Here is a 16,869-nt window from a genome sequence, read left to right on the forward strand (position 1 = left end):
GCAGGAGGTACTCTGCAGCAGTTAGCTGTGGTGTGATGTAAAAGGGGCAGTTCTTTTCAGGAGGGCTGGCTCATGTCAAAATGTCAATCAGTTCAGCTTGATCGTCTCTTTCTTTTTGTTTCCAGAGGTGGGGAGGGGTTGTTGGGAAATGAAACCAAACAAATCTCTCAGGAAATGCTGTTGATGAGATTGCTGTCAGAGCACGGCAGAAAGGAGGGTGATACTCCCTCATCTGTGCCTAGCAGTTACACAGTGCTGCAAGAGGAAGAGAGGATGATGTTGAAGAGGGCTCAGATCCCACTAAAGGACCAAGGAAGTCGGCTCATGGCTTGAGCACTCACTATTTCAGCAGGAGATCGTAGAATCATTATGTTTGGACCTTTAAGATCATCAAGCCCAACTATAACCCAGCTACTATGACCTCTAAACTATGTCCTGAAGCACCACATCCACAGGCTTCTTGAAGACCTCCAGGGATGGCAACTCCACCACTTCCCTGGGCAGCCTGTTCCAATGCCTCAATAAAGAAGCTTTTCCTGATATCCAATCTCAACTTGCCCTGGCACAGCTGAAGCCCATGATGTGTATGTCTGGCATGTTTGTACCTTACTATCTGCTGATACTCCTGGTTCTTCACAGCTGCAGGAGCACTGGATGGCTCTGGTGTCAGAGGCAAGAGGGGGAGCTTTCTACCACCCAGACTGGTAGTAAGGGAAAGCTGCTGTCATCCTACAGGGATGTGACTGTCCCACCAGACATCCTGAGCTGATGCCAGGGCATGGGCAGACTTCCTAGCGCTCCTTCCCTCCATCCTCAGGCACAGCTTCCAGCCCTCTCATGTGCCCAGATGAATCTGCATCTCAGACCTGGCCAAATAACAGCCAGCCCTCCCATCAGTGGTCCAACAGATGGAGCAGAGGCTGAAGAGGCCTCTGGTGGTGAGTCCCCAAAGGGGGGCTGGGCAGGGATGTGCTGAGATGGAACATCAGGGTTGATGCTGCCACATTCCCACTATGTAATGCAGCAAATGCTACACCAGCCCACTTCCTGTGTGTCCCTGTGCCTTCCCAGTGCACCTCATCCCTCCTCCACCTGCACTCTGCCAGGACTTGCAGCCAGTTCTGGCTGCTGCCTGCCCTTCCCTGCCTGCAACAGGGTCCACAGGGAAACCACACAACAGAAACTTACAGACTGTGTCTTGTACCTGATTTTACTTGTCTGCACTGTGTAATATTGTCCAGGTGTATTTAAACTTGGCTATAAGCCCTCAAATATCTCGATGTAATATTATGTGCCTAGAAATAACCAGCTAGCCTTGCATATCTGGTTCACCTCAGCTGCCTGACAGACCCCCACAGAGCTTCTCTCTCTTTCCAACAGAAGAGGGGAAGAAAATATGATGGAGAAAAAAAAAAAGAGGAATTCAGTCAGGTAGATGTCCAGACTCTGCCTGGGAGGCAATTATTTGGCAAGAAAAATGCCATAATGTTAATGTCACCTCATCTTCCTCCTTTCCCTCAGCCTACAAACCTTCAACACCCTTATGTGACTCTGAAAACCAGTTTGATTTCAAGTCTGCACAGGCAGAAAGGTGGGGAAAGAAGGGAATGAGAAAGGTGGGGAAAGAAGGGAATGAGAAAGGTGGGGAAAGAAGGGAATGAGAGAGGTGGGGAAAGAAGGGAATGAGAAAGGTGGGGAAAGAAGGGAATGAGAGAGGTGGGGAAAGAAAGGAACGAGAGAGGTGGGGAAAGGGAATGAGAAAGGTGGGGAAAGAAGGGGATGAGAGAGGTGGGGAAAGAAGGGAATGAGAAAGGTGGGGAAAGAAGGGAATGAGAGAGGTGGGGAAAGAAGGGAATGAGAAAGGTGGGGAAAGGGAATGAGGAAGTTGGGGAAAGGGAATCAGGAAGGTATTTCCTCTACCTGGAATGGTACTTTGACTTGCAGAGAGCTTTTGTAATGGCAGATGGAGTAGATCGTCTTCTTTGGACTATGGGCTTCATCTTCTGCAAGACAGAAAGACACTCCAGTTAGCCTGGCCACCTTGGAAGCAGAGCTGCTCACAGCACTCTACAAGTTCTCTTTTTATCTGGTCCCCACTCAGGGAACACCAGCACCAAGAGCCACGATCTACGCTTTCAGACACCTCCCTCCCCTTCCTTATTGTTAAAACACTTGTCAGCTCTCACATCGCTCTAGGACACTTACAGCTTCCCTCATTTGAAATGCTTCCAGTTTTCACAGCCAAAACTCAGTGCAATGACATGAAATTAAGCAGAGGATAAAACCCCAAAGGCTGGAGGTCAGGAACAGCTTCCTAACACTCGCGCCACAAAAGAGTTTGTTAAGGAACGGTAGAGAAATCCAATTTAATACTGGACGAAGCTATGAGCAGCATTCAATGCTGTAGGGAGCCATGATTTATGAATGGATGAGGTCACTCAGTAGATTTTTCTTTGCCTTCATTCTCCAGGATCACAGATTCAGCAAAGAGCCTGTTAGTAGGCCCCTCTCTGGGTAGCATGAGCTCAAGACCCTCGTCTCGTTTAGTCTTGTTTAGCACAGAAGTGAGGTGACTGGAAGAGGGAGACTTTTGAGTTAGGAATGATAAACATCCAACTCAACATATACACATGATGGTCACAGTTCTCCTTCATTTGTCAAAAGAGTTTTTGTGCCAGAGAAAGAAGAGAGATTTTTCAGCCTGGGTGAGAGATCTTGACATCAGTGGCTCTCCTATGGTAAGCATGGGGGAAAAAATCTGCCCCACAGCTCATTTAGGACTGCAGCTTTTGCCTGGGTTAGAGCTTTAAGTGCTGGGGAGTTTAAAGTATGCTGAGAATTATGGCTCTTTTGACTTCTGAACCTATCAAAACATGGAATCTCCTAAGAATAGAAGAAACAAGGATTGCTGGCTGAGAAAAGGTCCTGTGGAGGAAGCCTGCTGCTTTTGTTAACTGTGTGTTCTCCAGACCCTCTGCTGCATGCAGGAGTATTGCACACGAGCTCATTAGTCCCATCTCTGAGCACACAGCTTTGCCAATGCTCAGTACCTTGTAACCAGGTGGATATGACATGCTTATGATGCTAGAGGAAGGCATTATCTTCATTTCACTGAGGGAAAGGCCAAGAACAAAGCAGTTGTGGTCAATTTGTGTGCATCAGGGCATGGCTGTGTGCCCTTGATTTTTCTGAGCAGGCAGAAAAGTTGGCCAAGAGGGCTGGTCTGAAGCACTGTTCTTCCTCACTCGTTTCTGGGGCTGCAGGGGCTCAGCATGGCTCTAAGTCTGTCTCCAAGGACTTCTGTGAGGAATCCCAGAAACTAAGAACCTTAGTAACCACTTCAAAAGCTGGTGGCTTGTGATTTACCATCCTTCAAGAAAGGGAGTCTGTTGGGAGAGGATGGTGTGGCATCCAGCTACCAGGTAAGGCTCACTTCTCATGGGCCACCTCGTTTAAAACACAGCTTTTGAGTTCTGTGACACAAGACCAGGGAATTCCACAGGCAGGAGCCTTCCACAACACAGGCTCCCAGTGTATTGCCTGGTCAGGCCCAGCAGAGCCCTCCAAAGTACAACCTTGTGCAAAAGAGTGCATGAGATGGAGTAGGACTACTTCATAAATTCCTAATGTATGAACACTGAGTTTTGCAACATCAGTGATGCTCTCTAAGCAGATTCCTTGTGTACGTGCATGTGTGTAGACAGAGACAGATGGACAGCAATTTCCCCCTCCTCCCCTGGTATGACCTTGCCAAGCAAGGCTCTGCCTTCAGCAGTCTCAGAGAGAGAGAGCTAAATAAAAATAACATCAGCTCCAAAATGCTTTATTCCTTACTAAAAGAGAACATCTGGATTTCAGAGGTGCCTTAATAGGATAAAATGTTCCTACAAACCATGGTACAGCACAAAGCATCAGCCACGCAGTGTGTGAGGGCAGGGAGAAGGGATGGGTGCGGTTGCCTGGTGGAAAACCCCAGCCAGCTGTCAGCTAAAAGGTCACTGGATGAATCCAGCAGCAGCAGAGCATCATGTGTGCTAGGGGCACTGTAGTAACATCTTGACTGCTGCTGTAATAAAACCCTGCACATGAGAGTAGCTTCTGTCCTATGGCACATGGTGACCTTACTGTAGCTAAAGACATCACTTTGGCCACCCTTACATTTGTCTCTGTATGGTAAGAAGTAGCAATGGCAGACAGTAGCACAGTACATGAGAGGTTGGAAGGGACCTCCAGAGATCACTGGGTCCAACCCCCCTCCCAAAGCAGGAACACCCAGGGCAGTCCCAGGTGGGTTTCGAATATGTCCAGAGAAAGAGACTCCACAACCTCCCCAGGCAGCCTGTTGCAATGCTCCATCACTCTCACTGTAAAGAAGTCTCTCCTCATGGTGAGGTGAAACCTTCCATGTTCAAGTTCGTACCCACTGTTCCTTGTCTTATTACTGTGCACCACCAAAAGAGAGAGTAGCCCTATCCACTTGACACCCAGCCTCAGACATTGATGAGATCCCCTCTCAGTCTTCTCCTCTCCAGACTAAACAGCCCCAGAGCTCTCAGTCTCTCTTCACAGGGTAGATGCTCAGGTCCCCTAATCATCCTTGTGGCTCCCCATTGGATACTCTCCAGCAGGTCCCTGTCTCTCTGAACTAGGGAGCCCAAAACTGGGAACAGTATTCCAGGTGTGGTCTCACCAGGGCAGAGTAGAGGGGAGAAGAACCTCCCTAGACCTGCTGGCCACACTCTTCTTGATGCACCCCAGGATACATGATGTGTGAGTGTAGTGCAGGAGGACATTTCACTCAGAATAAATCTCAGGGCAAATATCAGGCAGGATTTCTTCTCCTGGCCATGAGGAATGGTGCTAGATTGTATCTTAATGGTGGCAGCAATGCCTTCCAAGAAGCCTTGCCTGCCCACCCACTGCACTTCTCCAGAGGAGTCTGAGGACCTGCACCACTTACAGCTGACACTGGACTGCCCATGAAAGTCTCAGAAAGCCACAACTTCGGGTTTCCAGTGAAATCCTGTGACTAGAGGACACAAAGTATTCCCCATACTATCTCCAAACAAACATCCTTCCATCTCATCACGCAGAAGGACCATCACGAGGCCTGTGTGTCACACAGGAGCTCTCTGGGGCAGCCACAGCCCCCTCACCCTCATGCCTGGAGGGGATACTTGGTGGTCCACAGCCCAGAACCAGTGCTGGCAGCATCCTGCAGCCCTCCCTTCCTCGCAAGGATGAAGGGGAGACTTCACTGTGCTCCTCCATGTCAGAGGTGGGGAGTGCTTTTGCTGGAAGCCAAAGCAGCTTTTGCTGCTCACATTAACCAGGCGCTGGAATCAGAGAGCTGCCAAAGGGACACGGCGTAATCTCTGCGCTGTTTTGATGCCATGGCAACAGATGCTCGTTTACCCAACATACTCTGCAAGTGCTTGGACACTTGCAATACTCTGGGCTGTGTCTGTGCATTACTCATCTCTGAACTGCCAATTTTAGCTGTGTATTTCTTGGCACTGGGAAGGTTGTGAGTCTAATGCCCCTCATTCCAAACCCATGTATGGCCTCCGCTATCAGCTCAGCTGGCCAGCAAGAGTGGGGTTTCTTTTTCCCCTCCCCATTCACCCCTGCACTAGAATGTTATTCTTCAGATAGTTAAGGTGGGGTGAAGCTGAGGAAAAATGACACCTGCCTCGAAGAGGGAAACCCTTCTGTCAACAGCTGGTCAAAGCCTGCAACGTCTGTAACGCTGGCACGCTGCTGTTCTCATCAAAGCATCGGTATGTTGTGGCAGAGCAGGTAGCTGGTCACTGCTATTGATCAGCTGAACCCACTAAAGGCACATTTTTCCACTGGTCTGCTGGACCAGAGCAGAAGTGACTGTACAAACATAGTGCAGGGTTATTTAGCCCACAGGCAACACGAAAAAATACTTAAGAATCCAGTTCAGAGCACAGAAACAACCAATCTCTTGGGCTTGGATCCATCCACACGAAAACAACTGCTGCTGCTCTGCCAGCCAATAATGAGTTTATGTTAGCAGTGGCATTCCTGCACAAGTATCTTAATGAGATAATGTGAGACACTTCTGTGCCGGCTCTGTTGTGTCTCTTGTTTATGTGAGCGCAGGATGCACTTGCAATGTGCCTGTGTCAGGCTGCAGTGGCATCTCCTGGTAGCAAACCCCAGCAGGGAGAGATGAAGGAAAATAAGTAGAAACTGTTCACAGCATCAAGAAAATCAGGCACTAGGTAACATGAAAGCGACTGGGCTGGTCATTTTATACTGATGGGCACTTTTGAATGAGTTCAGGGAAGACTGCACTTGCATGGCTGCTGTCTCCTTCTGCCCTGGCTCCCAGACTTCATCTACCACTTGAGAAACAGTGCAAACTGGAATGTGACCCCATGTCCAGGAGCCCTTTTAGCAGGCATTCCAAAAGCTGCTGTCTTGCTGTTATTTCCCCTTGCTCCCAGATGGGTAAATCCATTGCAAGGGAAAGGACTCAGTGTCACCTTGCTGGGAGGCAGCCTCAGCCCTGCCTACCTGCCTTGCATCTTGCCCTGATCCTGTGCCACTCTCCAGCAACTTGATCTTGGGTGATGTTGGCTTCAAAAACTACACACTCCTTCCTACACATCATGCCACCAGCTTCTTGGAAGCTGACTTGTTTTCTTCTCAGCCTTGTTCCCTGCCCTGCTTGCCACCCAGAATAAGATAACAACCTTTCCATTTCTTCCCCAAGTGTCCCTTAAAAGGTGAGTGTTCAGAATTCTAGGTCCACAACATGAACAGGGGCTGTGACTTGGTTCCTGCACTGGTTTTCCTATCCTTACCCAGTTCCCAGCCAGGGGAAGATGCTATATATTAGCAGAGGTCTGTTGTGGTGATGGTGATCAAGATTAAGCACTGTTAACCAGCTTCCTTGCAGCTCACTGCCAGGTGGCCAGGCCACCATGACCTGACAGGGAGGAGGGAGAAGGCTCCAAAATGGAGCAGACCCTCCAAAAGCCATGCACTGTGTGAACCACTTTCTGAGAAGAACAGCAGCTGGGACCCCCAGCCTAAGATTTCCCCTGCCCCCTACCACCCTGGCCCACCCAGCTCCAAGGTAACCCCAGCAACAGTCCTAGGAGGTGAGGAAGGTTCCAGGACATGCATGGAAGGGAGGGGAGATGGGAGGACACAGAGCTGTCTCAAACCTTGCTGAGTATTGCTAGGATGTAGCAGAGTCCAGCAAAATCAACCAGATCCTCAGCTAGGGTAAATCACCATTGATCCACTATGGTCAGTAGCTTTACACTCATGTAATGCAGGGGAAGAGCCAGGGCAAGGTCACTCAACTCCGAGGGGAAGCCTTATATACAGCTTGTATAGCAACACCATAAATCCAGCTAGGATCAAATATGTATACAGTGAAGTGTTTCAGTGTAAGAGCCTTGTGCCTCTGCTACCAGGGTGGCAGGGATAATTCACCTGATGGAGCACTGCTTTGGAAGGTTTGCTAGGTGACAGAGCTGTTCAAGCCTGACATGTCTTTAGAAGACACCCAGAGATCCTGCTAGGCCTAAACATTTAATCTCAACAAGCTTCCTGGCTAATGCAGCCCTGTTCCAAGCCATCCAGCCTCAGTTTTCCAGGTTCCTTCATGTCAGGTAAGGATGTGTCTGTGCATTTACATAGTAACTCTTCTCACCACTTCACTTAGGCTGAAAATTCAGTGCCCAGAAGAAGGGCAGTTGTTTTGCTAGCAATTTGGGGCGAGTTCTCCCAGCACATGGTACACCAAGTCCTTGCAAATACTAGGGAGAATCCTTAACTCCCCTGCTTTTAACCTTTTGAATTCCTGAAGGTCCATAATTAGCCTAATTAATCAGAGGGGGGAAGCATAACAAAGTGTTGGGTGGCCACAGCCCAGAATTTTATTTAGTGGATGCAAATCCCTTCAGAGAAGACAGGGCAGGGCTTAAGGTGAACTCTGGGCTGAGAAACTCAGGTGTAAATATTTCTCTGAGCCTCTTCACACAGCTTCATCTTCCCCTGTTGCTTCACTAATTGTTTCCCTCTCCCTCACCACTAACACTCCAACCATACTCAAACATTTCTTGAAGCATCCAGAGCCCAGTGGCAGTAAATCAGTTTGCAAGGACACACTTTGAAACATTTCCTTTTCCTTCCAAGAAATGGAGCCCTGCTGCTGGTTTATTTTAAAATGTACCATATGAGGGGGGGTGGGGGGGCTGGGAGAAACAATTCTCAGCTGCCAAAGGCCAAGTGGGTTTTCCACTCAGAGGTGGATGGAGTGGATTAGTCTGATGCACACTAATCTGTTCCATGCCACTCTTTTTCCCTGCTCCCATGGTGCCTGCAGAGCCTTCCTTGAGAGTCTGGGACAACACCGCAGTGGATGGCAATGGGAGAGGATGTCCTGCAAAGCATGGGGGCACTGCTGTCTCATGGAGCACCTGAGGTCTTCCTGACTGAAGCAGGTCTTTCTGAACAGCTGATGTCATGGTCCATGTTCTTAAATGACCCTGAGCTGGACCCCAGATCAGGACACTTGGAATTTGTCAGGGCCTTGGCCACACAGCACTGTCCTCCACTAGGATCATCCATGCCCTGGGATGAGCTCAAGGGTCTGGTCCCAGGATACAACAGGTTAGTCCAGTGATAGAGCACTGCCCAGGGCCTGAAAGCAAAGTGAACCTCTCAGCTGTCATCCAAACAGCAGGACAGGTACCAAAAAAGGGGGGCAAAAGCTTAAAGCAGGGATACAAGGTCACAGCTCCCATCCCAGCTCCCATCCCTCCTTAAACACTTTGGGTGCCCACCTGGAGCTCTGTGCCTCCTCACTACAGCATCCAGTACCAGCCAGAGAGGTGTAAACTGGTGAATACAGGAGTTTCATAAAATCCTGCTGTTTCCAAGCCTCAGCTCACTGATACAGTGTTGGTGGAGAGAATCTGTGGGCAGCATGGGCAGCTGCTGCTTGAAAACATCCATGGGTGGGCTTTTCTCTGCAGGTTCAGCAGGAAGGGAGGTGTCTGTGCATTCTGGGAACAACAATTTACTGCCAGTGAGGACTGACAGACATCACCTTTGGCAGGATCAGGCTCTGAAGATCTAAAGGGTGCACTTGCACAAAGCCTTTTTTTTGGCATCAACAGCACCCTGAAAAACTTGAGAGTAACAGAAATCTGACTCTCTTCTTTGGAACCAGCACAGCTAATTGCTAATTGATGGCAACTGAAGAGATCAATAAATACTGATGCCAATTTAGAAATTGGCCTGGACAGAAGCTAACAGTCTCTAGAGGAAGCATTTTTCCCCTTCTAGAACTAGCTTAGGAGGCCAAAAGCAGTGAGACAAGTAAAGCCTTGTTTTATTTCTTCACCTTTCCTTGGGAGATCTTGATGGTTTGGTCACAATTCTGATGTCCAGAGCTGAACCAGTTTGAGGTATTTGCTGGCAATAAGTTAGACCAAACAGCTGCTGCCCATGGGGGTTTCCCTGCAATGCTCATTCCCATGGTGAAACCACACAGCAACAGATTCCCCCCACATCTTCTGACAGAACTTTATAGTGGGACTTATCCCTCATCCATTTCCTTTAAACCCATGCTGAAAGCTACCTCAGGAACCTGTCATGAGGAATTTTTTGCCTCTGTAGGTCTAAAAACCCACCCCCCCTCTGCACAGCTCTGCACACATTCATGGTCTCCATTAGCACCATGAGGCTCAAACAGTTAGCTGGGGGACCACTGGTAAGGGTCATGTGGGAAATCAGTGGGGCACACTTTTATATAGCCCTTCAAACCACTTCACTCAGGCTGGTAATTGGGGGGGTAGAAGCTTCTGTCGTAAAGTTGGATGTACACACAGCACTGGAAGGGAACTTGCTGCCTTTCACAGTATAAAAATTCATCACTGGGGCCAAAGTAAATGAAGACTCATGCTCTGCCTTTAAAAATGCAAATAAATAGTCCACTGAATCGAGCTTTGGCAAAGCAAAAAGCTTGCAGAGCAGCCAAACCTGAGGAGCAGAAAAATGTAACACATTCCTGCATGTCTTTAGGATACCTCCCCCTCCATTTTTGGTTCAAAACTCCTCCTCCTGCCACATTAAAAATTAAACCCCCATAGACAGCAGGGTCTCCCCAGCCACAGAATTACTTCAGCCTTGCCAAAGCGGGGCCTCTGAGCTTGCCTACGCTGGTCCAGCCCCTGCCAGGGCTTCAGGTCCCCTGAGCAGACAGTGTGTCTCCACTCGAACGCTGCGGTATGAATCCTTACCTATCCTTGGACACACAACCACTGCAAGCTGCCACGTTGCTAGTGCTTCACCAACTTGCCCCTGGCACAGCCTGACCAGACACTCACCACCACTATACCTACCTTGGCTTTCTCTTAAGAGACAAAAGGAGGCTTGTCTCCAAGCCAGCTTCCCCCCAGCCCTAATGCAAACGCCTGCAGGAATTGTGTTCCCCAAGAAAGGTCTCAAATTCCTACCTTACAATGATGTTGTTGCAGGCAAAGGGTCAGCAGGTGACCTCCACCCTCTCTACCAGGTAACTGCCAGCAGCTTTTGGTGCCTGTGAGTTTAAGTACCTACAGCAAGTCTGGTGTTTCTCCGCTATTTACAATGATTAAATGATTTTATTTGCAGCTTGGCCAAGGAGAAGACCTTGAAGAGAGGCAGCTCTGTGCATCTGGATTTCATTAGAGCTGAACATTAATCCCTCTATGCCTTATAAGCATCCTGTTAGCATTATACAGACATGGGGTTGTTAAATGGCACTCTCAGAGCTGGCTGGATGAAAAATGGGTTAATCAACAGCATCTCTGCTAGCACACTCACCATGAAAGGCATTTTCCTCTTTCTGTTGCTTGCTCATCTGCCTGTCAGCATCAGGATGGGCAACACACTTCAGCAACAGTCCCTGCTGAAACCTTCCTCAAAGCTTATGGCAGGTTTCTGCTGAATTGTAGGATTTAATCCCACAGAGTTTTGCAGCTGATGGAATGAAAAATAACTATCCCAGCCTCAAAGGAGGATCCAAGCATCATGAATTTCAGTGGAGCTGCAAGTCTAAAGTTACATGAGCTGGGCAAATAAAAGTTGAGTTGGGCTTAAACAATTGCACTCTTTTTTTTTTTTGGCCAGTTTTTGGAGTTGCAGGAAGACATTAAGGGTTGAACAGGCACAGAGGCCAAGAAAGAGACATCACTGAGCAGCAGGGCAAAGGTCAGGAATGGAAAGGCAGTTGGGAGCAGCACTGTGTAAAAAAGAAGGTGTGAAGGAGGGGCCTGAAAACACAGCCTGAAGAGATGCCAATGGACTGAGAAAGGGCAGGAGAGAAGCTTATCATGGAGGATGAAGAGCTCTGAGATCAGATAACTTGGGTGAACAGAGGGTAGTTTGCCAGGTGAGGCTGATGCAGAAATATGCACATTCCTACAGTGAAAGGCTCTTGAACCAGTGCAAGTCGTGTGGCCTTCAAGAACGTGTCCAAGTGCTTTGATAAGACAAGGGGTGGAAAAAGATAAGCAGTAGAATTAAACTGTTCCACAGGAGCAACTGCAGCAAGCTACTACAGAAACTCATAGGTGAGCCAGGGAAAGACAAGGTTGAGGCAGAACATGTCCTGTTCCACTGAAGTCAATGATAAAGTGCCAGAGACAGGTTGGACTTGATGATCTTTGAGGTCTCTTCCAACCTTAGTGATACTGAATACTGAATACTGAATACTGAGCTCTGCAGAGGCTGGGATTTGTAGGAGTCTGGATGCAGCTCCTCCAATGTATCCCAGACAGAATAATGACTCTTCATATCCCATGCAAGAGCATGGGCTGGGGTCAAGGAGCTGGTTTTGCCCTGTAGAACAGAGGGACAGGAAAGACAGACTGAGACACAGAGGTGGCACCTTCCCCTGGGAGCACTCAGCCTGCACCAGCAGCAGGGACAGCCAGTGGCAGTCAGGCTTTCCAGGGACGTCACTCCCTGTGCCTCTATTTCTGGAGCAGCCTGAAGGGGCAGGCAGTGGAAAATGCCCAGAAATGTTCTATTTAAAGACAGTTATTCTGATTCATGTATTATTCCCCACCTTCATGTCTCCCACTATTTCCCACTTACATTCACCTTCACCTCTCTACAGGTACTAATGTGGAAACTGTAGGTCAAATATAGGACACGTTATGGGGTACAGACAACCCCTACAGCTTCCTAATCTGCCCCTCACCCCTCATTTCCCATTGCTTGGGTTTAACACAGGGGCATGCACACATCTGCATACACACACATGCACAAAGCTCTTTGGCCAATAAATGTCCCAGTATCTGCAGCAGGTAACTCCAAAACCAAACTAAACCAAAGCTTTTAATAGGAATGCTGAGGAAAACAACTAAGTTTTCAATCACAAAAAACATCCTGTTTTGCTGCACTTTCTCTCCCACATGCCACAAGCCAGACTCCACCCTACCTGTTTTCAGAAGGACTAACTACAGGTGCCAGGTTTTGGAACCTTTCATGTCCTTATCTATCCTGCCATTTGCTCTCAGGGGAACAAGAGGAGGGCAGCACAGTGGAGAAGAAACAAGGCAGGGAGTGTGTGTGTGTCTGTGTGTGTCTGTGTGTCTGTTGATTGCCTGTGCCCATGTGCATCCATCCCTGTACCAGCCCTTTAGCCACAGCTCCAAAATCCCCCAGGAGAAAATGTGGAGAAGTGGAAGATGAACAGAAGTGGGGTCTGCTGGCTTTTGCTTGTTTGAAACCACAGGGACTGCCACAGCTTCAACCTCTGCCTGAAATGGAGAAGGTGAAATGGGCATAAAGACTCATATTGCTGAGACTTTCACAGACACATCAAAGAGAATGTCCTGAGGAGAATTGGAGATGCCAGCTCCTCAAGCAGAAGCACACAGAGAGGTGGGGAGCTGGCCAGGCAGATTTCCTGGCTTACCTGAGAAACCAGTCCTGCAGATCAGACATATACCTCACTTCAGTAGCACTTCTAGCTGACCTCTGCATGTCACCTTCCAGAGGACAGGGGCTGTGCCCTGAGCAGAGTTGCCACACAGGTGATGTGCTGCTGGTAGTCTGAGGTGAGGTGGCGCAGGCCAGTGTAGCTGCAACTACACATAGCTGTAAGCAGGACACCGGTGTGCATGGCTCAGTGCTGCTGCAGGCATGTTCAGAGATGCTGATGTTTGGATCTGTTGGGGTGATGCTCACTGTGATGGTGGCACTGGCAAGGGTGGAGAAGTGAATTGATGCCCATAAGGGGCTAGGAAAGGATCCACAAGAAGGATCTCTGCATCAGAGCTGCAAGTCAGCAGCTCTTTCATATTGCAAGCAGGAAAGGATCTGAGATCCCTCATGGCTAGTCATGGAGAATGACCACCCACCACATCTTCAGGCTAATTAGGAGAAACCATATCAAGGGTACATTCCTCAACATTTCCCACACCTATGAAGTAAAACCAGTTTGACTACACAGTTGCTAGAGTCACATCCCCTGGTTAAAGTCTAAGAGAGCTCTAGCTCCTGGAGCTAGCTCCTCTGCAAAGACAAGGTCACACACTTCCCATTTCTGGGGCCAGCCAGGCTGAAGAACAATGAACAAAGGTGAAACACTGAGGAGTTTCTTTCCCTCTTCCAATGCCAAGCTCACCTATAACAGAGCCATATTAAGTGACCTATGTGTGGGCTCAGCCAGAACCTTAAGCACAGCAGCACCTGCAGACAGGAAAAGAGAAAGGAACAGGGCTCAGTGCTGCTGATGGAAAGACCTCCATTGAGCACCACCAAGGAGGCAGAGACTGCTGTTGTCTCCAGGACTACAGATGTCTGTCCAAAACGAGGTTATGCCCCCACTTAAAGTGCAGTGCTGTGTTTGATAGGGATTCCCTGAAGCAGCTGACTCTCAGAAAATGTAAATCTTTCTAAACCAATAAACTTCATTTTTTGTTCTCCTCTGGAAGGGAATCCATGTTACTTTTTAAAACCTCACTAGAGGGCGTTAAATAAAGAGGCTTCCCAAACAAGGGATCTGCATCTTGGTGAAAACTGTTGAGTTGCAAACCTTGGGGAGAAGGTTTAAAGGCTTTGTCCGTATCAGAATGGACTCCTGACCACTCTCTCTCTCTCTGGGTCACAAACTAAACATTTTACTTCTTAGCTGTGCAGCACCCAGCAAATGCAGCAGGATCTTCCCTGCAGTTGGACATGAGTTGTGCCAAGTCTCAGCAAGTCCTTGGGCAGCTGTCCCATGACCAGGAACCATTTATACCTATCCCATCAAGTACCAGTGGCTTAACTAGCTTAAAGTCATGGTGGACAAACTGATGTGAAGGAATCCCTGGGAAGGCTGAGGCGCAGTGCTTGGTGGTGCTCTGTGCATGCCAGGGAACACAATCCACATAGGAGCTCCATTTCTGCAGAAGCAGGTGTCCATGGCTCTACTGCTCTGGCTGTGCAAGTCAGCAACCAGCTGCAATGCCGAGGCAAAGAACACACCCCCCTTTTCCATCTCTGCGGGTAGTGTAGAGCTGGCAGAGCTCAGCAACACTTTGGCTTACACAAAGGCACCAGCAAACAGCTCTGGTTAGGAAAAAGAACATTAAGGAACGCTCTAAATGTGGAAGACGATGCGAAGGCAAAAGGCAAACCAGACACCCCCGTCTTAGGTGGTGCTCACCGGTGAAAACTGCAAGTGCCTTTGGAGAGCTGGCAGCAGAAGCTGCAGCAGAACATCGCTCTGGATCATACGGACCTCTCCAGCTTTGGGCATGCTCCAGCCCCTGGCAAGCATTGGAACTATTGCAACTAGATGCTGATTTTATTTATTTTTTTTTTTTTTAACAGAACTTGCTATTTATTCCAGTGGAAACTCCCTGCAAAGAAAACAGTTCCACTTGGCCGCTGTTTGTTTTGGACGGTTTGTTTGAGAACTTCAGGCTGGCATTTTGAATAATGTTTACAGTCTTCTCTCTTATTTTCCATCATTTTGGGCTAACCCCGTCCTCAGTGATGGTCTATTGTTTGTTCTGTGGCGTTTATGGGATGATCAAGGGCTGCTGCCTTTCGGTACAGACAGAGCATCCCTGCCCCACCAGCACACCCCCGGCTCGGCCGGGACCTATCCATACACTTCACCCGCCCCGGAGGAGACCGCAGCTTCTCACAGAATGGCAGGGCTTGGGAAGGACCCCCGGAGGCCATCTGGTCCAACCCCCCTGCTAAAGCAGGGTCACCCAGATTAGGTTGCACAGGAACGCGTCCAGGCGAGTTTGGAGTATCTCCAGAGAAGGAGATTCCACAAACTCTCTGGGCAGCCTGCTCCAGGGCTCCAGCACCCTCAAAAGTAAAGAAGTTTCTCCGTAAGTTCAAGTGAAACCTCCTGTGTTCGACTTTGTACGCACTGACCCTGTCGCTGGCCATCACTGAGAAGATCCCAGCCCGATTCTCTGGACCTCCACCCTTTATGTATTCTCCTGCGAGTCTGAATCAGGAGGCAGGGGCAGCAGGGTCGCCGTGCCTGTCACCTTGTCCCGATACGGACAGGCTCCCGGAGTAATACCGGGATGTAAAACAGACTCCGACACCGCTCTGGAAAAGCGACTCTGCACACGCCTCGGCAGAGCAGCCCTCGGAACCCGGGAGCTCTGCAGGTCATTCTCCTTCTGACCCTGCCCAAAGCCGACCGGGTCCCAGCTCCGCACACCGTGCAGGCACCGTGCGCCGCCCCTGCCGCCCGTCCGCAGCCGGGCTCAGGAGATCAGACACCCCCATAACCCGCCTCCTCCCGGGCCGGCAGCGCTGCCGAACTCCAGCCCCTGTCCAGCGCCTCCGGAACGGCTCCGCAGCCACCCACACCTCAGCTCCTCCCGCACCTAGGGCTGAGCAGCCCCGGCACGACACGTGTGGCTCTGGGGACGGACACGAGGAGACATCCTCATCCCCGCAATGAAGCCCCCCGGGAGAGCGCCTCCCGAAATGCAGCCATCCCGGGGGAGGCATCAGGGGAGCCCCCGCTCCCCGCAGCTCAGTCCCCAGTGGAAGCACGGTTACGCCACCGCGATACTTGCCTGGCTCGGGGCGCGGCCGCGCTGTCATGCCCGCGGCCGAGGCGCGGCGCGGCCCATGGCTGGTGGCGGCTGCGATGCGCTCGGCCCCAGCACGGCTCGGCTCGGCTCGGCTTGGTCCCGACTCGGTCCCGTCTCGGCTCGGGGCCGCAGCCCGGCCGGGCGGGGTTGGGCGCTGCCAGAGGCACGGCTCCGCCCAGCGCGGGCCCCATCGGCCATTGGCTGAACGTGGGGCCGGGCGGGGCCGGCGCTGGCGCCCCCTGCCGGCACCAGGCAGCTCCGCTCGGTGCCCGGTCGAGGCACAGCGGCGGGTCCAGATTCGGGTTGCACGTCCCGCGTCCCGTCCAGTTCGGCTCGGCCCGGGAAGGCGGGAGCCTCTCTTCTCCCCATCCCGGGGAACGGCCGGATCTGCAGCGGGGCAGCCCTTGGCGGCGGGGCGCACGGGGGGATCCACCCGTGCTGCCTCCCGAGGGAGCGTAGGACGCGAACATAGGGAGTCACCTGCAGCTAGAGCGAGTAACGGCACCGGGTGCCCGTCCTGCGTGGGTTGGAGGCACCTCTCTGAGAGTCCTCGGAGCGTTGTGGGGAGAAAAGGGCAGGCTTGTTCTGGGGGAAATGGCAGTAGCTGCCCGCTGCAAATCAGCGTTTTGAGAGGGGTTTGACCGTGGCTCGTGCCCTGGGTTTCGGGCCAGGTAGAAGTTCTGGTCACCGATTCCATGATTGCTGGTCAGAAATTACTATGGAAGCAATTAAATACCGCTCTGACAAGGTCCATGCTTCTTGATTC

At 50.5% G+C, this 16,869-nt stretch overlaps 1 protein-coding gene across 1 annotated transcript in view; it reads right to left on the reverse strand.

The window, feature by feature from the left end:
• LOC137450727 (rho GTPase-activating protein 20-like) overlaps positions 1-16,249 on the reverse strand; it is a 36,245-nt gene extending 19,996 nt beyond the window's left edge. Inside the window, exons 1-2 of the mRNA XM_068157584.1 lie at positions 16,086-16,249; positions 1,921-2,003 (exon numbers count right to left, since the gene is read on the reverse strand). Of these exons, the coding sequence (XP_068013685.1) occupies positions 1,921-2,000 (80 nt within the window). The 5' untranslated portion in view covers positions 2,001-2,003; positions 16,086-16,249. The remainder of the gene's footprint in view (positions 1-1,920; positions 2,004-16,085) is intronic.
• Positions 16,250-16,869: the final 620 nt, after the last annotated feature.

The sequence above is a fragment of the Melanerpes formicivorus genome, unplaced genomic scaffold, assembly GCF_026170545.1.
Source record: "Melanerpes formicivorus ecotype bairdi unplaced genomic scaffold, bMelFor1.0.p_v2 SCAF_37, whole genome shotgun sequence".
In the NCBI taxonomy this organism is placed as follows: domain Eukaryota; kingdom Metazoa; phylum Chordata; class Aves; order Piciformes; family Picidae; genus Melanerpes; species Melanerpes formicivorus.